This window comes from Peromyscus maniculatus, chromosome 14, assembly GCF_049852395.1.
Source record: "Peromyscus maniculatus bairdii isolate BWxNUB_F1_BW_parent chromosome 14, HU_Pman_BW_mat_3.1, whole genome shotgun sequence".
Taxonomy (NCBI): domain Eukaryota; kingdom Metazoa; phylum Chordata; class Mammalia; order Rodentia; family Cricetidae; genus Peromyscus; species Peromyscus maniculatus.
The window spans coordinates 49,061,450-49,081,442 of NC_134865.1; the positions used below are offsets into that span (position 1 = coordinate 49,061,450).

General features: G+C 43.5%; 1 protein-coding gene across 1 annotated transcript; it reads left to right on the plus strand.

The window, feature by feature from the left end:
- The first annotated feature begins 1,423 nt into the window (after nucleotides 1-1,423).
- On the plus strand, nucleotides 1,424-19,397 carry Churc1 (churchill domain containing 1). The gene is made up of 4 exons (XM_006973140.4): nucleotides 1,424-1,573; nucleotides 11,223-11,358; nucleotides 13,089-13,159; nucleotides 19,233-19,397. The coding sequence occupies exons 1-4, from the start codon at nucleotides 1,535-1,537 to the stop codon at nucleotides 19,323-19,325; spliced, it is 339 nt and encodes a 112-aa protein (XP_006973202.1). The 5' UTR covers nucleotides 1,424-1,534; the 3' UTR covers nucleotides 19,326-19,397.
- The last annotated feature ends 596 nt before the right edge of the window (nucleotides 19,398-19,993 follow it).

Consider the following 19,993-nt stretch of genomic DNA (forward strand, 5'->3'; position numbering starts at 1 on the left):
TTTTTTTTTTGTGACAGGATTTCTCTGGGTAGCTCTGGCTGTCCTGGAACTTTCTCTGGATACCAGGCTGGCATTGAATTCTGAGATCTGTCTGTCTCTGCCTCCCCTGGGATAAAAGGCATGCACCACCACCACCCAGCTTACACAATTTTTTATATAGGGAAAATTTTCATTTTCCATTTTTTTTTTGTTTGTTTGAGGGCTAACTAGGTTTATCCTAGTTCTTTGCTGGAGTGAATAAAGCAGCAGTGAACTCGGAGGTGCAAAAATCCCTGAGTGAGGGCATGGAGTTTTCTGGGTAAGTGCCCAGCATTGGAACAGCAAGGTCATGTCATAGTTCTAGTTTGAATTTTTTTGAGCGATCACCAAACTGAGTTCCACAATGGCTGTATTAATGTCACCCCCCACTAACCGTGAATGGGTTCCTTTCTCTCCACACCCTCTCCAACATTTGTCGTTAGGTGTACTGATGACGGCCATTCTCACACCGGCAGTTTTATTTCCTTGGTATTTACTTTCTGCAATTTCTGTAAATTCTGGCTGTTAGCCCCCTGTCTGAAGTGTGGCTGGTAAGGATTTTCTCCCATGCTGTGGACTGTTTGCTCTGCTGATGTGTCCTCTGCTGAACAGAAACTTTTTCATGAAGTCCAGGCTGTCGATACTTTGGGTTAGTTCCTGTTAGTTTGGGTTAGTTAGTGCTCTATTCAAAAATTTCTTGCCCAACCCAGTATCTTGAAAGGTATCTCTTATGTTTTCTTCTGGATGGCTCAGTGTTTCCGGTTTTAGATAAAGGGCTTTGATCCATTTTGAATTGATTTTTGTACCAGATGAAAGATAAGAATCTAATTTAAATATTTCAGTAGATTCTCATCAGCACTCTGTCTCTTCCCAAAACCTGCTTACTCCCTTTGAGCTCTGATCTCTTATCTCTTATTATAGCACAAAATGGTATTGAAACTATTATTCTGTTGTTGTTTTTAATCTGGAGTAAATGGAGGCAAGGAAAAACAATTCCCTATCTTGTAGTCTTGTAGTATTGCGATTCTTTATTTATTTATTTTCACCCAGGCTCAGACCTGCTTCCTGGTTTAGACACATCTTTGAGCTTTGAGTCCTCAGATCTTTTTTTTGGGGCGGGGGGAGGAGGTGGGATTGGGGGGCGTGTTTTTGTTTTTTGAGACAGGGTTTACTCTGTGTAGCCCTGACTGTCCTGGAACTTGCTCTGTAGAGACCAGGCTGGCCTCGAACTCACGTAGATCCTCCTGCCTCTGCCTCCCGAGTGCTGGGATTGAAGGTGTGCACCGCCGCCACCACCAACCCAGCTCTCAGATCTTTTCCCTACCAGAGTTTTGCTTACAAGCCCCCTCGTTGCCGGGAAACGGCAGTGCGCCCCGCCTAACAACCGTTGCTATGGGCGGAGACTTGGAGCCTCGCGTGGAGTATTTAGGGCGCATGCGGCGACAGCGGTCTCAGCTCTCGCGAGGTTTCGTCTTCCGGGACTCGCCGGGGGACGTTCTCGGTGAACGGTGTGGCGATGTGTGGGGACTGTGTGAAGAAGGAGTACCCCAATCGGGTGAGCAAGTGGGCGCGGAGCGCCTCCCTCGGGCTCAGTCTTCGGCCGACATTCCCAGACAGGCCAGGGCCCCCTCTGCAGTCCTGTCACCCCAGTGACCCTGGTCTCCGGGCGGCTGGTCCTCTCCAAGGTGGCTGACGTCAGCGGGTCTTCCGGTTCTCCCGTGTTTCTAGGGACAACCCGGAAACCTCACCCCTCAGTCCCTCACGGCCATCCCGGCTTCATCCTTCAGCTCGATTTGATGACATTCTTTTATCTAATTCTGGCTCTGGATGAACCTCTGAGGTCATGTTAGAACGCACATTTTTTTCGGAGACAGGTCTCGTGTAGCCCAGGCTGGCTTCAAACTCACGATCTAGCCGACGATGGTCTTGAACATCACAGGCGTGCGCTCCTGGACCCAATTTATATGATGTTAGGGATAGAACCCAGGGCTTGGTGCATGCTAGGCAAGCCGCCCATCAGCTAGCTGAGCTCCATCCGCGCCCAGCCTCTTGTTCTAACCTACGTTTGAAGTTGGTAGAACAGATGCCCAGAGAGGAACGACCACTTACCCCAGTGTGAGAGCCAAGACTAGACTGAGGAACCCCCTCCTGTTCCCATGTCTTTTCCGTCCTCCGTCCCTTCTCGGTACTGAGGATGGAACTCGGAGCCTGTACCTGCCAGGCGCAGGCACTCTACCAACAGATCAGTACTCCCAGCCTTTAACATCTTGTTCCTCTCAGGCTTAGGAAGTATCGAGGCTTGACTTTCCTCATTCTTTTATTGCACATTGATGTTTGGTTAGGCAGTAGAGCAGTGGTTCTCAACTTGTGGGTCTTGACCCCTTTGCGGGTTGAACAACCCTTTCACAGGGGAGGCCTGAGACCATCAGAAAATACAGATGTTTACATTACGATTCATAAGAGTAGCAAAATTACAGTTAAGAAGTAACAATGAAATAATTTTTTTTATTTTTATTTTTTCGAGACAGGGTTTCTCCGTGTAGTTTTGGTGCCTGTCCTGGATCTCGTTCTGTAGACCAGGCTGGCCTCGAACTCACGGAGTGTGCCACCACCGCCCGGCTGCAATTAAATAATGTTATGGCTAGAGGTCACCACACCCTGAGGAACTGTATTAAAGGGTCGCAGCATTAGGAAGGTTGAGAACCACTGCTGTAAAAGAATGACTCACAAGGCAGCTTTCCGGCTGTGTAAGAACTTGCAGTTTGGGGAGAATATGATTGACAGTTAGTGAAAGGGAAAACTGATGGGGAATGGGATTGCAGTGTTTTCCATCCAAATAAAGTGGCTTTTGGATGATTGTGATTAAGTTAGAGGAGAGAAACCCAGTGAAAAGAGCAAGATGAAGGCTTTCTTGCGTTGGTTGAGAAGTAAAGCATCTTCATAGCTCTTTCTCTTAATATTTTGCAAGGTGGTGGTGACAGTGCACACCTTTAATCCCAGCGCTTGGGAGCCAGAGGCAGGCAGATCAGAGTTCAAGGCCAGCCTGGTCTACAAATCAAGTTCCTGGACAGTCAGGGCTCCACAGAGAAACCTTGTCTCAAAAAACAAAGCAAAACAAAACAAACAATATCTGTATCTATCTATCTGTCTATATCTCTCTATATATAGTGATATGTAAGTCTTTTGAGATTGTTCTATAACATTAATTTTCATATGGTACAACCATTTATTTGGTTTATAAAAATTAGCATTCATTATCAAATTTAAATGTACACTGAAATGGCACAGAAGTGTTTATTCTAGACAAATGCATGTGCACATCTGGCAGTGTGTATAAGAATGCTTATAAGATCTTTATTTGAAATAGTAGACTAGAGCAGAACAAACTTCATAAAAAGGAATATCATAAAAGTAGAGTCGTGAAAGCAAATCAACTTTGTGTGGCTTTCAGGTGGGAGTGGTTTTGCCTCCCAGGGGCATTTGGCAGTATGCAAAGACTTGTTTGTTTGTTTTTCAAGGCAGGGTTTCTCTGGGTAGCCCTGGCTGTCCTGGAACTTGATCTGTAGACTAGGCTAGGCTTGAACTCACAGAGATCTGCCTGCCTCTGCCCCCCAAGTGCTTGGATTTAAAGGCGTGCGCCACCACCGTCCAGCTAGTGACATCTTTGATGGTCACAATGGAGGACCTACTGGACAGCTAATGGGTAGGGACCAACTGTTCTGCTGCAATATACAGGACAGCTATCAAAACAGAGGGCTGTGCGCCCTAAGGTCAGTGGTGCTAGGTTGAGGAACCCTGAATTAGGGCAACAAAAGCACTAGAATTAGACACAAGAGTCTGACTTTAGTCTGACAGTATTGATAAAGACACATAAGGTGCAATTTTAAATTAAGCCAACTAAAATACAGTAAGGCTTTCCTGCTTGGAAAGCAAAAAACTTCTATGAAGTCATTGTATTGATGGCTGCTAAACAGAGTATGCTCAAGAGGGTTGTATAAGGGACCAGGGAAATTGCTCAGTGGTGCTGTTGAGAAGGAGCTGGATTCAGTTCCCGGTACCCACATGGCAGCTAGCTACTGTCTATAACTCCTGTTCCAGGGGACCCAACTTCCTCTTCTGGCTTCCATGAGTACCTGGCAGGCATTCATATGCATAAAATAAAGACAAGTTTTAAACAAAAAGAATGAGGGAGAAATTTCTAGAATGTAAGAATTAGTTTTTTGACTTGACTGGTGGTTCTGTAGTTTGCTTGTAATTATTTGTTATTCTGTATGTTTCTGATTTTATTATTTTTCTATAGTGTGTTAGTTTATGCTTTAATATCTAGAAAGAGGTTTTTATGAGTCTTAATGAGCATAGCATACTGGGGACTGTGAGGGGAAGTTCCCTGTGGAGCTTATTAACAGAGCCAGTTAGGGCCTAGAGAGATGGCTCAGAAGTCAAGAGCATTTGATGCTGCGGCAGAAAAGTCAAATTCAGTTCCCACCACTCAGGCCAGCAGCTCACAGCAGCCTGTAACTGCCCCCGCCCCTGGGGTGGGGTGTGGGGAGGGGGACAGGGTGTCCAGCATCCTCCTCTGGCCTCCACAGGCACCTGCATTCATTATGCAAACACCCCACACACAGACAAGGACATATATAATTAAAAAAATTTCATCTTTAAAAAAGAGAGGTTTATTCCTTTCACCACCTCCCCAGAAGTGGTAAGATAACTTTATTCAGAGTGAAGACAATAGTACAGACTAAAGGATGCACTGGCCTGGCAAGATGGCTTAGCGCAGGGCAAGGCACCTGCCTGCCAAGCCTGATGACCCAAGTTCCATCCCTAGGACTCACGTGGTTGCAGAGAACCAACTCCTGCAAGTTGTCTTCTGACCTCCATATGGGGTACAACTGTGTACCCCCAAAATAAATACAGAGGTGTAATAAAAGAGAGATAGACTGTCAAAATTGAAGGGTGAAGGATAGAGAAGATTCTGGAAAGCCTAGAAAGTGCTATTCTGAAGCATTCTCTTGCTTTTATTCTGGTTTAAATAATTAAAGGGCTGTCATGAGAATGAATTAAATGTTTCTTTGGAATTTGAGAAGACATATTTAGAAATAACTAGTGGGTAGATATTAAGAAAGTTTCCCATGCAACTTCAGACATGGGATGGAGAACTCTAAAGGAATTCAGGGCAGTTTTGTTCAGTAGAAGCTAAGTGACCATTTAGAATCCTGGTTAATTCCCATTCATAGATGGAAATTTTTTGCCAAAATAGAGATTCTTTCAATTAAGTCAGGCATATATTTTCAAAGATTTATTTTTATTATTTTTAATTGCATGTATGTGTGTGGGTGTGCACCATAGAATGTTTTAAAGAATAAGAATAGAAGCCAGGTGGGGATGGTGCATGCCTTTGATCCCAGCACTTGAGAGGCAGGTGGATTTCTGAGTTCAAGGCCAGTCTGGTCTACAGAGTGAGTTCCAGGGCAGCCTGGGCTACACAGAGAAACTCTGTCTCAAAAAACTAAATAAAATAAAATAATAGAGACAGTAGCTGTTAGGAAGCCTTTTTTTTTTTTTTTTTTTAAAGACATAGTCTTTCTACAGAGCTGTCTGGTTGTCTTAAAACACACTATGCAGACCAGGATGGCTTTGTTAGGGAGCTCCTAAGTACACAGTAAGTGATATTTAATTATTTATCTTTGGGTGGGTGCGTTTCAAAGACTAGAACACACTGAACTAGATTCCCGACAGGGTTCTAGCCTACCGGCCTGTAATGCTCCACTGAGACCTTGAGTTCAAGCATGAATTCACTTGAAGACGGATTACCAGTTTCCTGATATTATATATATATGTGTGTGTGTGTGTGTGTGTGTGTGTGTGTGATATATAATATCACAAATTTATATATATATATATATACTGATTATTATTTTGTGTGTGGATGTGGGTATGCTGTGGTGCGTGTGTGGAGGTCAGAGGTCAGCTCTCAGGAGTCCCTGTCCTCCACCTTGGGCTTCAGGAATGCAGTTCAGGTCGTCACACTGGTGTTGCAGTCGCTTTTACCTGATGAGCCATCCTGCTGTCCTCAAACCCAACTCTTTAAAAACTCAATGATGAAAGCTGTTTTCAAGAAAAACATTTTGCAAAACAGTTGGAACTAAAATTATATTTTTTTTCTTAAGAAATTTTTTTATTCATTTTACATACCAACCACAGATCCCCCTCTCACCCCTCCTCCTGCTCCCCCCCAGCCTCCTCCCCATCCCCCACCCCACCCCCCCATCTCTTCCTCTATAGGTAAGGGCTCCCATGGGGAGTCAGCGAAACCCGGTACATTCAGTTGAGGCAGGACGAAGCCTCTACCCCTGCATCAAGGTTGAGCAAGGTGTCCCACCATAGGCTAAAACTATAAAACTATATTTCATTTTCTAAAATTGTAACAATATTTCAACACAGTGTGAATGAAACTTATGTTTCATGTCTTCCCCTTTAGCTTCCTACTTCAGTGGTGCTGCAGAAATGAACTAATAATTGAGCCGGAAACAAAAATCTCTGAATTAGTGATATATATATGTGTGTGTGTGTATATATATTACATTTATATGCTTCATTTAAAACATCTATCAAAATTCATATACTCAGATTGTCTTAATAGAATTAAATGGAATTAAAATAATATATAGGTTAGATATATAGTCACTGAAACAATTGTGTGAGTAGGTTTGGAGTTTTTTTTGTTGTTGTTGTTGTTGTTTGTTTTTTGAGACAATGTTTCTCTATGTAGCTCTGGCTGTCCTGGAACTCACTCTGTAGACCAGGCTGGCCTCTAACTCAGAGATCTGCCTGCCCCTGCCTCTTGAGTGCTGGGATTAAAGGCAGTTGGCAGTATGCCAGGCCCTCAAATTTGTAAGTTTTTTTTTTTTTTCTGTGTGTGTGTGTGTTTGGTTTTTTCGAGATAGGCTTTCTCTGTGTAATAGTCCTTAACTGTCCTGGAACTCACTCTGTAGATCACACTGGCCTTGAGCTCACCTGCCTCTGCCTCCCAAGTGATGGAATTAAGAGTGTGCCACCACTGCCCGGCCAAATTTGTAAGATTTTATACTCTACTATCAAACTACTAATCTTTACTGTCATACTCATTTTCATGGTTTTTAGCCATTTATTCTTGTATACTGTGTAACTTTACAAGTCTTATCAGGGTTTTGTATAAATCACCCTTTCTAAGTGTGCTTAACAGCCCAGGCCAGCCATGGCTGCACAGCAAGACCCTGTCTAAAACAAAAGGGGTGGGGTGGGGGGGCAAGAACAAATTTGGATGGGCACCTCATAAAAAATGTAAATGGACACCAGGAAGACTGAGCCATTGGAGACATGCAAGCTGTGGTAAGAGTCCCACTCTACACCACTAGAGTGGCGAAAGTAAAAAGTGTACAGTACTGAGGGTAAATAACGCATTGGTGACAAGTATGTAAAATGGAGAACTTGAGGCGAGAGAGGGATCAGTGGTTAAGAGCACTCACTGCTCTTGCAGAGACCAGAGTTCAATTCCCAGAGTGCTCATCAGGCAGCTCACCACTAGCTGTAACTCCAGCTCCAGGGGGATCCAAGGCCTCTGGCCTCCATGGGCACTTGGACAGAACTTGTACAAACCCACAAACAGACCACGCACATACACATACTTTTTTTTAAATGAAGGCTGGGAGATGGTGGCACACACCTTTAATCCCAGCACTTGGGAGGCAGAGACAGCTGCATCTCTGAGTTCCAGGCCAGCCTGGTCTACAGAGTGAGTTCCAGGCCAGCCAGGAATACACAGAGAAACCCTGCCTCAAAAAAACCAAATAATAATAATAATAATAATAATAATAATAATAATAATAATAATAAATAATATAATAGGAAAACTTGGGAGAAGCATTTGGTAACTTCTTAAAAGTTCAAAAGTACCACTTAAAAGGTAACCTATGTGACCCAGAAATTGAATTTGTAGGCATTTACCAAGAGAAGAGAAGACCTGTGTCTGTACAAGACTTGTACATGAATCTTCATAGTTGCTTTATTCATAATAGCCCCAAACTGAACATAATCCAAATGCCCACCATCAGCTAAATACATGGAATAGTACTTGACAGTATAAAGCAATGATAAGCATAGGTGTTATATTGAGCAGAAGCCAGTAACAAAAGATTGCAAAGAGAATAATATCATTGGGTCTCAGATATGCTATGGATGTTGGAGATAGACTACAGAGAGTGAAGGAGCTTCCCAGGAAAGTAGTCCATATTTTCATAAAGTTGGTGGTTGCCTGACGATACATTCATTTAAAGTCATTGGGCTGGAGAGATGGCTCAGCCGTTAAAGGCTAGGCTCACAACCAAAAATAAAGTCATTCATGCTATGGGATGTTTTGTATGCTGTGAATGTGTTGCTCTGATTGGTTGATAAATAAAATGCTGATTGGCCAGTAGCCAGGCAGAAAGTATAGGTGGGATAAATAGACAAGAATTCTGGGGAGTGGAAGGCTGAGTCAGGAGACGACAGCCCGCCATCCAGGAAGCATCATGTAACGGCACACAGGTAAAACCATGGAACATGTGGCAACATAGAGATTAACAGAAATGGGCTGAGTTTAAATGTAAGAGCTAGTCAGTGGCAGGCTTGAACTAAATAAGCTTCTGAGTGATTCATTTTATAAGTGGCTGCAGGGTCTGTGGGACTGGGCAGGACGGGAGAAAACTTCAGCTACACATTCACTGTCCAGGGTATGATAAACACCCAGAACAAAAACAACTTGGGGAGGGAAGGGTCTGTTTGGCTTGCCTGTCCCAGAGTTTGTGTTGGGGGAAGTCAGGCAAGCACCAATGGAGAATTGCTGCTTACTGCCTTTCTTTCTATGGGTTGCTGGCCCTCCCACATTGGTCATTAATCAAGAAAATGCCCCAAAGACATGCCAACAGGCAAGTTGAATGGAGACAGGTCCTCAATTGGGATTCTCTCCAGATCCAGTTGTGTCAAGTTGACAAATACAAACCAGCATAATAACCTTTACTCTGTAAATTATACCTAGTAATGTTTTCCTGCTGGAAGCCTACAATTCCAAGGTGTGTTTGGTTTTTTTCTTCAAAGTATCTTAAGTCAGTGTCTTTCACATCATATCTCTAAACCATATAGTCATATCTTTTTTTTAAATCTATTATTTAATGTACATTGATGTTTTGCCTGCATGCATGTCTATGTGGGATCCCCTGGAACTGGAGTTATAGTTGTGAGCTGTCATGTGGGTGCTGGGAATTGAACCCGGGTCCTCTAGAAAAACAGCCAGTGCTCTTAACCTCTGAGCCATCTCTCCAGCCCCATATAGTCATATCTTAATTCCTCCTCCAGAACTAATCTATTCCTTAATACACAGAGGTAAGACACCCTCAGAAGGGAGAGATTAATTGTGGTATAGCGAACCAGGAGGTCTTCACTGTGCTGTTTAAGATGGCTCTTCCTCCACTAACACATTTCGCTCACCCTTGAGTCATCCCTGGAGCTGTGTGTGGCATCAGGTACACAGATGCTCTGGAGAAATGTTGCAAATGATTTTTATATCATAGTAATTATTAAAAATGCTCAGCCGGGGCCGAAGAGATGGCTCAGCAGTTAAGAGCACTGGCTCCTCCTGTAGAGGACCCAGGTTCAATACCCATCACCTACTTGGCAGCTCGCAACTGTCTGTAACTCCAGTTCCAGGTATCCAACACCCGTACACAGACACAGATGTAGGCAGACACCAATGCACATAAATAAATCATTTAAAAAAAATGCTCAGCCAGGCAGGGGAGGTGGCTCAGTGCCTAAATGAGCTTGCTGTCCAAGCCTGCTGTCCAAGCCTGCTGCCCAAGCCTGTTGTCCAAGCCTGTTGTCCAAGCCTGTTGTCCAAGCCTGCTGTCCAAGCCTGCTGTCCAAGCCTGTTGTCCAAGCCTGTTGTCCAAGCCTGTTGTCCAAGCCTGCTGTCCCGAGTTCAATGCCCAGAACCAGCACAAGGGTGGAAGGCCTCCACAGAGTTGTCCTCTGACTTCTGCACATGGAGCCTTGGCACGTGCACACTGCCTCCCCCCATAATAAAATATCTATTTAAAAAACAGAAATACTCGCTGTTGCCTAGAACTGGATTAGATGATCTGTAAAATGCCATTCACGGTTGTTAATAGCATCTTTAGCAGAGATTTCTCTCTAAACCAGCAATCTATTTAGTTTCTTTGCTATTGTGTCAGTCTGGTCAACTGGAGTGCTTAACCTTCTCTGCCTCAGTCACACTTACCCTTAAAGACTGAAATCTGTTGCTGGCATGCTTTCCTCTATTCTGTGGTATTAATAAAGGCTTGAGAGAAGCTATTTCACAGTGTGTATAGTCACCGTTAGCATTGACTCACTGTTTCTATTTTGATTGACTTAATTCTAGTTGTTTTGTTGTTTGAGACAGAGTTTTTCTGTCCTGGAAAACTCTAGGTAGCTCTAGCTGTCCTGGAACTCACTCTGTAGACCAGGCTGGCCTCGAACTCACAGAGATCTGCCTGCCTCTGCCTCCTGAGTGCTGGGATTAAAGGCATGTGCCACCACTGCCTGGCTCTTAATTCTAGTTTTATGGCTGTTCCTTTAGAAGTACTTCTAAAATTTTCTAATTTCTTTTTCATATTGAATGTTGTTTTTCCTTGTTATTTCTTTCTTTTTTTTAAGTCAGAGGAAAACACATTGTTCCTATTTATGAATGGAACTGGAGTTACAGACAGTAGTTGCAAGCTACCATGTGGGTACTGGGAATTGAACCCAGGTCCTTGGAAGAACAGCCCATGCTTCTAACCTCTGAGCCACCTGTCCAGCCCCCTCCATGTTATTTCTAAATATTTGGATTTAGCTCTGTTATGTTTGTTTGCTCTGTGGTACAGGGATCGCACCTAAGGCCTGACATGTGCTGGGCAAATCCACTGAGCCCCATCCCCAGCCTGACCTCTCTCTTGTAAACACACTTGTAGTCCTTAGAGATGTATGGATTTAACAGGTACTTCAAGTGTATTTGTAAGTAGTAATCTGTAGGAAAGCTGGCTACTTAAAAATGGACTTCAAGCAGGTATGTTCTCTGGCTGTGTCTTTACCAGTAGAGATTTTTGAGTCTGATAAGCAATATCACCAAAGATTTCAAAGTATAAGTAAATTCCTATCTCATACTTTAGGGAAACACCTGTCTGGAGAATGGATCGTTCTTACTGAACTTCACAGGCTGTGCGGTGTGCAATAAGCTGGATTTTATGCTGATCACAAACAGATCCCTGAAGGAGGAAGATGGAGAAGAAATAGTTACCTATGATCGTAAGTAGAGTCGTTTTGAAATGCAAATCCATTAGCAGGGATCAGGTGTGCCGCACAGGTGTTCTGAGGGCGCGTTCAGTGTTGCGTTACAGCACATAGTTACTGGCCAGTTACTGAGAGGAAAATCCAGTTAGGACTTCTTTTACCCAGCATCTCCACACTGTGACTAACTTTTGAAGGTAATTCAAGTGTGAGATTCAGGCATGGAATTGTTTTAAAAATTATTTCTCAGGGGCTTCTTCTGTTTTCTTATGAGTCAGGTCTTCCTTGCTATGTAGTTCAGGCTAGCCTAAACTTGGGATCTTCCTGTCTCTGCCTCTTCAGCACTGAGATGGCAGACGTGTGCCACCATACCCAGCCAGTTGTAAAGACTTTCTGTCACCTTAAACGAGATACATGCAGAGACTTTCTTGCTTGTTTTTGCCTGCCTTTTAAAGTCTGTGTCTCCTCTAAGGTGTATTTTGTTGGAGGGAAGAGGGCATTGTGGGTAAGAGCCACAGTTCTGGGGCCACATTCTTAGGTGAAGAATTTTTTTTTTTTTTTAAGATTTATTTATTTATTTATTTTGTATATAGCATGTATGACCAGGAGAGGGCACCAGATCTCATTACAGATGGTTGTGAGCCACCATGTGGTTGCTGGGAATTGAACTCAGGACCTCTGGAAGAGCAGTCAGTGCTCTTAACCTCTGAGCCATCCCTCCAGCCCCAGGTGAAGAATTCTTGCTCCAAACCTCTGTCTGCACTTGTCTGTTTACTTCATCACAGTGGGCCTTTGTTTCCCGAATGCTACATGATAGCTAAAAAAAAGTGTTTACAGAGTACCTGGCACACATAACCACAGTTTATTAACTGTTGTTACATAGTTAATTAATATTGTTAGTAGATTATTTTGTTACCATCAAATTCACTTGAACGTCCACCTGGTTTTATCTATGCCTGAGTATAGCTGCACATTGACTGTCTTTCCTGAGAATAACAGCATTTGCAGAGCCAGATGGGTCCACACTTTAAAAAACACAGTGCTAGACTTGCTAGCAAGGCCTTTTATTCCAGCTACCTGGTGACAAGCACCTTTACTCAATCTTGCCAGCTTAATCTCAGGTACTCAGGAGGTTGAAAAGTCAAGGCCTGCCTGGGCTACAGAGTGAGTTCAAAGCCAGCCTAGGCAACTTAGTGAGACTTCAACCCAAAAAGGCGGTGGTGGCACATGCCTTTAATCCCAGCACTTAGGAGGCAGGCGGGCAGATCTTGGTGAGTTCAAGGCCAGCCTGGTCTACAGAGCAAGGTTCCAGGATAGCTGGGGCTACACAGAGAAACCCTGTCTTGGAAAAAAACAAAAACAAAACAAAACAAAAAAAAGTAACAAAAAGGTTGAGAATGTAGTCAGTGGCAGAGTGCCTCTTCTAGATCCAATTCCTAGTTATGGATAAATAAATAAATAAATAAATAAATAAATAAATAAATAAATAAATAAATATAAAAACACTTAAGTATCTGTTTGTAGCTTTCAGTGGGAATTAATATATACACATTGTGCCTTTGAGTTCAGATCCTAATTAGGTAATGCTGTCATAGAGTTGGGATTTCCTAAGGTCAGTATTGAGTGAGTTTCCTGCTGTGTTAAATGTGAGAGAGTTAAGATTCCTTTAAGCATTATATGCTAAGAATAGAAACTTGGTTGCTTTAAGAAACGTCCCCAGACTTGATTGTGTGTCTTTGTTTTGACAGATCTGTGTAAGAACTGTCATCATGTAGTGGCCAGACATGAGTACACCTTCAGTATCATGGATGAATTCCAGGTAAATGTCTGGGTGGGTATTAGTGAGGTGGGATGGAGACTAACAGTATCCTCGAGCATCTACACACAATTTTTGTAATGAAGTACTAGCAGTTATTAAAGGAGACTAGCCCTGTCTTGTGTAAGCTGGGACACTTGAAATGTGGGTGGGTTTGTGCATCCTCACAGGAATCACTGATCAAAATGTGTGCTTTACAAATGATAGTTCAGTCCTATCGTTTTATTTAATTAACCCATTATGGGTTCTTTCTTTAAAAAAAAAGATTTAAAATATTTAGTTGTTTTAATGTGTGTGCGTGCATGTGCATGTGCACACCATGTGAATACACGGTGGTGTGTGAGTGCGTACTCACCATGTGAATACTTGGTGGTGTGTGAGTGCATGCACACCATGTGAACACTCGGTGGTGTGTGAGTGCGTACTCACCATGTGAATACTCAGTGCCCACAGAGACCAGAAGAGGGCTCTAGATTCCCTAGAACTGGAGTGACAGATGGTTGTGAGCCACCTTTCGGGTGCTGGGAACCGAACCTGGGTCCTTTGCAGGAGCAGCAACACCCTTGACTTCTGAGCCCTCTCTAGTCTGCCATTACGGGTTTTTATGAGATCACTGCAGTGGTGCCTTCTCTCCACCTGCTGTGGGAATTGCACAGTTGGCTTAATTTAAGTGTGGGCTGTGGTGGTGCACACCTTTAATCCCAGCACTCGGCAGGTGGATCTCTGAGTTCGAGGCCAGCCTGGGCTACAGAGTGAGTTCTAGGTGTTATCATATCTACTGGCAGGTATGAAAATCTGATAAGGAGGTTGTCTTTGTTTGCTCCAGTTGGCATGTGGATTTGAGCAACTGTTTGTTCTCAAGTATAGTAAGCCATATATATATAATTATTATATATAAATTATATGTGTGTGTATATATGTATATGTATATATGTGTATATATATATATATATATATATATATATATATATATATATATAATTTATTTAACTTTATTTTTATGTGCATTGGTGTGAGGGTGTCACTCCCTGGAACTGAATTACATACAGGTGTGAGCTGCCATGTGGGTGCTGGGAATTGAACCTGGGTCCTGTGCTCTTAACCACTGAGCCATCTCCCCACCCCCTCCTCCACTAATTTTTTTTATAGTTTGTTAAGCTAAATTGAAAGATAGCTCTATGAAGGTTGGGGAGAAAAGCAGAATTAGTAGAGGGAAGGATTTGTTATGTTAGTCCCTGCAGTCAGGAGAGCACAGAAGAGCTCTGGCCTCTGGTGTAGGCTCAAGGTTGCTGAAGAACCGCAGGTCTGTGGTCAGGAAGAACTCCAACAGCAGCAGGACCCAGCTCTGGACAAAACGGGGCCCGGAGCTCTTCCTCACATGCTTGTTTTCAAGCTTTTAGACTGACTTTGTGTGATCTGCATATTTATCTACAAGATAAGAGTTCATCAGGTTAGAACGCTAAGGGAATTGTTTCCAGTCATGCACATTTAGATAGTATTTACTTAGGAAAATAAAAGTTAATCAGCCACAGCAGAACCATAAAATAGCATAACACCTTCCACTCATATTTTTAGATTTTTTTATTTATTTTAAGTTTTTTTGAGGTTTTATTTTACTTTTATGTGTGTGGGTGTTTGCCCTCATGTATATTTGTGCACCGTGTGCATGCAGTGCCCACAGAGGCCAGAAGAAGGTGTCATATCCCCCTAGAACTGGAGTTACAGTTGTGAGCTGCCACATGGGTGCTGGGAATTGATCAAGGTCCTCTGGAAGAGCAGCCAGTGCGCTTAACCACTGCGCCATCTCTCCGGCCTCTAATTTTTACTTATTTTTATTATGTGTATGAGTGTTTTGCCTGTATGTATGTATGTATTATGTATGTATGTATTTTTATGTATGTATGTATGTAAGTATGTATGTATGTATATATGTGTACCACGTCTGTACCTGGTACCCATGGAGGCTGGAAGAGAGCTCTGGTTGTGAGCTGGCATGTGGGTGTTGGAAACTGAACCCAGGTCTTCTGCAAGAGCGTAAGAAGAGTGAGTGCCCTTAACTGCTGTGCACTCTCTAGTCCCTCATTCATATTTTTAAATGGAAGTAGGAACATACATAGTCACATGTGTCAGGGTCTGATTTGGAATACTTTGGTTAATCTAAACATCTTGACCATACCTCTTTTTGGGGGGGCAGGGTGATAGATTTTTCTAGAGTGGCTATGTCAGCATCTACAGACACTCTTTTTTTAATTAATTAATTAATTAATTAATTTTTAAAAATTACTCATGATATTCATTAATTACACTCATGATATTAATTATATTTGTTTGACCATAACTCTAACATCCAAAATTTATGCCTTAAAATATTTGTATGGGCCGGGCGGTGGTGGCGCACGCCTTTAATCCCAGCACTCGGGAGGCAGATCCAGGCGGATCTCTGTGAGTTCGAGGCCAGCCTGGACTACCAACTGAGTCCCAGGAAAGACACAAAGCTACACAGAGAAACCCTGTCTCGAAAAACCAAAAAAAAAAAAAAAAAAAAAAAAAAATTTGTATGGTATGTGTAACTTACAGCAAAACCAAGGTCTCAGGGAATAGTAGTGGCCAAATGAGAGTGAGCTTGAAAACCCCTCCCTATCTCTGTCTTTCTGAGAGGAAACGAGTGTTTACAGCTCTCATGGTTCCATAAGTGCAGGTGAGGTCTTTGAAAGTCCTGAGCAGATACTGAGATCGTATAGCCCTTGATGTCCCGAGAGAGCTGTTGTACAGCACTTCCCTGAGACCAAGGTCCAGCTCCTTTCCCCTTATGACTGAGTGTAGCCACCTTCAAAGAGCCCCCAGTTACTTTGAGTAGAAACAAGAGAAGAGGAAAGGGAGATGGCTTGTAGTCACAATGCCTAGATAATTTCCAGTCCTCCTGAAAACAAAATCCCTTAACTGGGCTCTGCCTCCAGTCTTACTTCACCAGCATCTGCCCTCGCTGGACCCACCGCCTACACTCAGCCATCAGACGGGTTTAATTATTCTCTTATGCTCCTCGGTGGCCGTCCACAGCCGCCATTGCTGCAGCACAGCTCAGGCCCCTCCCCCTCCCCCTGCGCCGCTGGCCCCAGCTCCCCCTCCTCCCTCAGCTCTTCCATACATACCCCATGTGAAGTGTTGGTCCAACGTTACCCCCCCCCCCCCTTGCTCCCGGTGGAGGAGGATTTTCCTTCTTCCTCTTCAGTGCTCCTCTTCCTCACTTCCTGAGGGATCACATGGTACTGTCTCCAGGATCTTTGCTAGGTTGAAAACTTTTATATTAAGGCTATCCACATGCCCTCTTTTGGCCTCTGTGGGCACTGCCCTTACATATGTTAATCTGCAGCACCCACACAAATATACATAATTTTTAAAAAAGTTTAACGATGGTGGCATGTGGTAAGTTCCCCCACTTGGCCAGGTTGGTGAAAGGTGTCCTGATATCTCAAGGAGCTGGGTGCCTAGCACCTCAGCTTAGAATCCGGGCATACTTTCCCACAGAAGCACTGTAATGTGTGGTTAGACCCCACAGCCTTTGTACAATACAAATTTAAAAGACTGCCTTTTCCTGGGCGTCTAACTGCCGCATATATAACACACTCGTACAGGGGACTACTTGGGAATTCCAAAACTTTGACTTACAATGAAATGTGAAGTCCTGGCAGCCTGTAAATCAGAGGTTACCAGTGTAACCAGTCTCACTGGAATAATCTTACCGGGTTATATCGTGCATTGTGTCAGGTTTTTTTCCAAGTCAAGGGTGTTACTTTTGTAAAGGTCAAGGTGCTTGCTCATGACTGACCGTTACACACAGCACGTCGTCACAGAACATGGGAACATTCACTAGAGACGGGACAGTGGTTAGGTTAGTTGAAAATCCAGCTCTCTGTCTTCTTACCTATCTATATATGTCCTTTAATTAATATTTTTATGTTGTTGTTGTTTAGTGTTTTGGTTTGGGGCTGTACTGGGGTTTAAACCCTAGTCCTCATGCTTGCAGAGAGAGCACGCCACCAGCTGAGCCATATTCTCACCAAAATGCAGCCATGTGTGTAGCTTCACTTATTGGCCCTCCTCCCTTCCTCCCTCCCTCCCTCCCTCTCTCCCTCTCTCCCTCTCTCCCTTCCTCCCTCCCTCCGTGTGTGTGTGTGTGTGTGTGTGTGTGTGTGTGTGTGTGTGTGTGTGTGTATGTACAGGGTCTCGCCATGTAGCCCAGGCTGACCTCAGCTTTGTGACCCTCCTGCTTCAGTTTCCCAAATGTGGGATTAGAAGTGTTCTCCATCACACTGTTCCTTTTGTCTTCATTTCCAGTAAGAGATTGCCTTCCCAGTGGTGATGTCTGGTGGGTTCACAACAGTAGATACCTTGTAGATTTTTATTATATGTTGTGCTCCTGAGTAGTATCTATTCTCTAAGCTTTAGCCTGTATGGATTTCTCCCGGGTGTGTAGAGGAGACTTTAAAATCCCAAGTGCAGAGAGGTAGCTCGGTGAAAGGAGGCCTGCCTAGTATGTACTAGGCCTGGCTTTAACCTCCAGCACTGAGACTCAGTCGGTTAGCCACCTGAGGACTTCAGGAACAGTCTTTAAACGCTGCTGGCTGTCTGCTGTGTGTCGGACTTAACCGGTTGCAATGGAAAGGCACTTGTCTTGACACTTGGGGACCTTGTGCCCTTGTCACTGTTTGGCTCCACAGTCATCTCTTGTGACTGTCCAGACTGAGAAACGCCATTGGACTGATCCATTTCCAGACAGCAACATCTGGTGTGGAGGCACTAGTAGATTCAACATAGATACTTGTTTTCCTAAACAAAACAAAAATATTTTAAATAAAAAGTTGAAAGGAAATGACTCTGTGACAGCTGTAAGAACAGGACTTTGCCCTAAGGAATCTTGCTTAAAATAAAATCCCTTCTGTTACCAGTCTAGACATTTAAGCACAAGACACATAAAACTTAATAAAAACGTAGATACTTAAATAGCTGAAATCTTGGGCAATTAACTGTTGAAATGTGAGCTGTGGCATGCTAGTGAATTTAATAGACTTTTTTATTTCCTAGGACTGATAAAGATAGCTTTTTCAGCTTGAGAATGTTGTCTCTTTTTTCCCCTTCCTTTTGCATAAATATCCTAGAAAGGTATGGCCCTAAAAAATAAGAATTTGTCCTTAGAAATGCACATCCAATCTACTTTGTTATTTATTTTATTTATTCATTTTTTTTTTTAAAGAGGTTCATTTGAGCCAATTATCCCAGCACTTGGGAGGCAGAGAGAGATTTCTATGAGTTTGAGGCCTGCCTGGTGTACAGAACAAGTTCCAGGGCAGTCAGGGCTACACAGAAAAACAAAACAAACAAAAAAAGAAATTAATTTATTCAGTTACTATTTGTGTATGTGTGTGATGTGCATGTTTGCCACGGAACATGTGTAGAGTTCAGAGGTCAACACTTGGGAGTCCATTCTTCCAGTGTGGGGTCAAGGTCACCGAGCTCAGGTCACCGAGCTTAAGCAGCAAATGCCCTACACCTGCTGAGCTGTCTCACTGGCCCTTAGTCTTTTTCCTTTTTTTTTGTTTTTTTTTGTTTTTTTGCAACAAGGTCTCATGGAGTCTAGGCTGGCTTTGAACTCCTGATCCTCCTGACTCCATCTTCAGAGTACTGGGATGTAGTTGTGTGCCACCATGCCCAGTTTGTGCAGTGTTGGAGCCTGAAGCCGGGGCTTTGTGCATGGTGGGTTAGTACTTTTATCAGCTGAGCTACATGCGGCCCCAGCCCAGGCGTCTTCATTAGTTTAATTAGAAGCACTAAGCAAAACATGTGGCTTTCTTAGTCCAAGAGATGGCAGTGTACCTTCAAGATGCTGTCTTATGTCCATCAGCAGAAGGTTCCAGGATGCAGAATAAAGGTAAAACCCTGCTAATAGGTGCTGAAGAGCTGATCTAATGTGCAGCGAGATGATCAGTGACCTTTTGTAGGAAAGCTTTGTTGAGCAATCGTGTGTCGAGCATCTTTCTCCCTGTCCCTTGAGGTGATTTTGCACTTTGTCTTGTTCTAGGAGTACACCATGCTGTGTCTGTTGTGTGGCAAAGCTGAAGACACTATCAGTATTCTCCCTGACGACCCCCGACAAATGACTCTGCTGTTCTAAGCTTCCTGCGGGTCTGTTACCACCGTGCTGACTTGGTTCACAATATAGCGGGCCTGATGGCTTGTCTAAGAACGCAGTTCTTTATGGTTTTCTTCTGCTTAGATTTACCTCCTTGCAAGAAAAAGTAATTTGGGGAATTGCTGTTTCCTAGAGTTGAGCTCCTCTGCGAAGGTCCCTGTACACATCAGGCAGCCAGAGTGAAATGTCTTTGCTAGCCGTTATTTGGCTAGAAAACCACTCGAACCTATGCACGTCCTGCACTCAGAGGTTGGTCTCCTGTCACAGGAATCCAGGACTCCTTGCAAAAGTAAATGATGAAGTGGGGCAGGAATTCTACATGGTGAACTTAGAGTATTTTGTACTACAAAAAATAAACAAAAACAAAAACCCACAAAAAACAAACCACAGTGATTAAGGGATGGCCAGACAAGAACTCCCAGTGAACACAGCAGTAGTAATGTGAAAATAAGTGACTTGATATTGGATCATAGCCCAGAATGTGTAGTCAATATCCATGGGTCCATGGTGATAGCAATGATTGGGTGGATGGATGGATAAAAATAAATAAGGGAGGGAGAGAGAAAGGGAGGAAGGGGCATGGATTTCCGATGGTCCTACTTCCTCAGTGTGGGCTGTGTGCCTTTCTTCCAGAGTAGCATGGAGAAGGG

Excerpts from the sequence above, each read along its gene's own strand:
- Churc1 (XM_006973140.4), top strand. The coding sequence starts at position 1,535 with ATGTGTGGGGACTGTGTGAAGAAGGAGTACCCCAATCGG. Across the intron at positions 1,574-11,222 it reads AGAAGGAGTACCCCAATCGG|GGAAACACCTGTCTGGAGAA; the intron begins GTGAGCAAGTGG and ends CTCATACTTTAG. Across the intron at positions 11,359-13,088 it reads AGAAATAGTTACCTATGATC|ATCTGTGTAAGAACTGTCAT; the intron begins GTAAGTAGAGTC and ends TTGTTTTGACAG.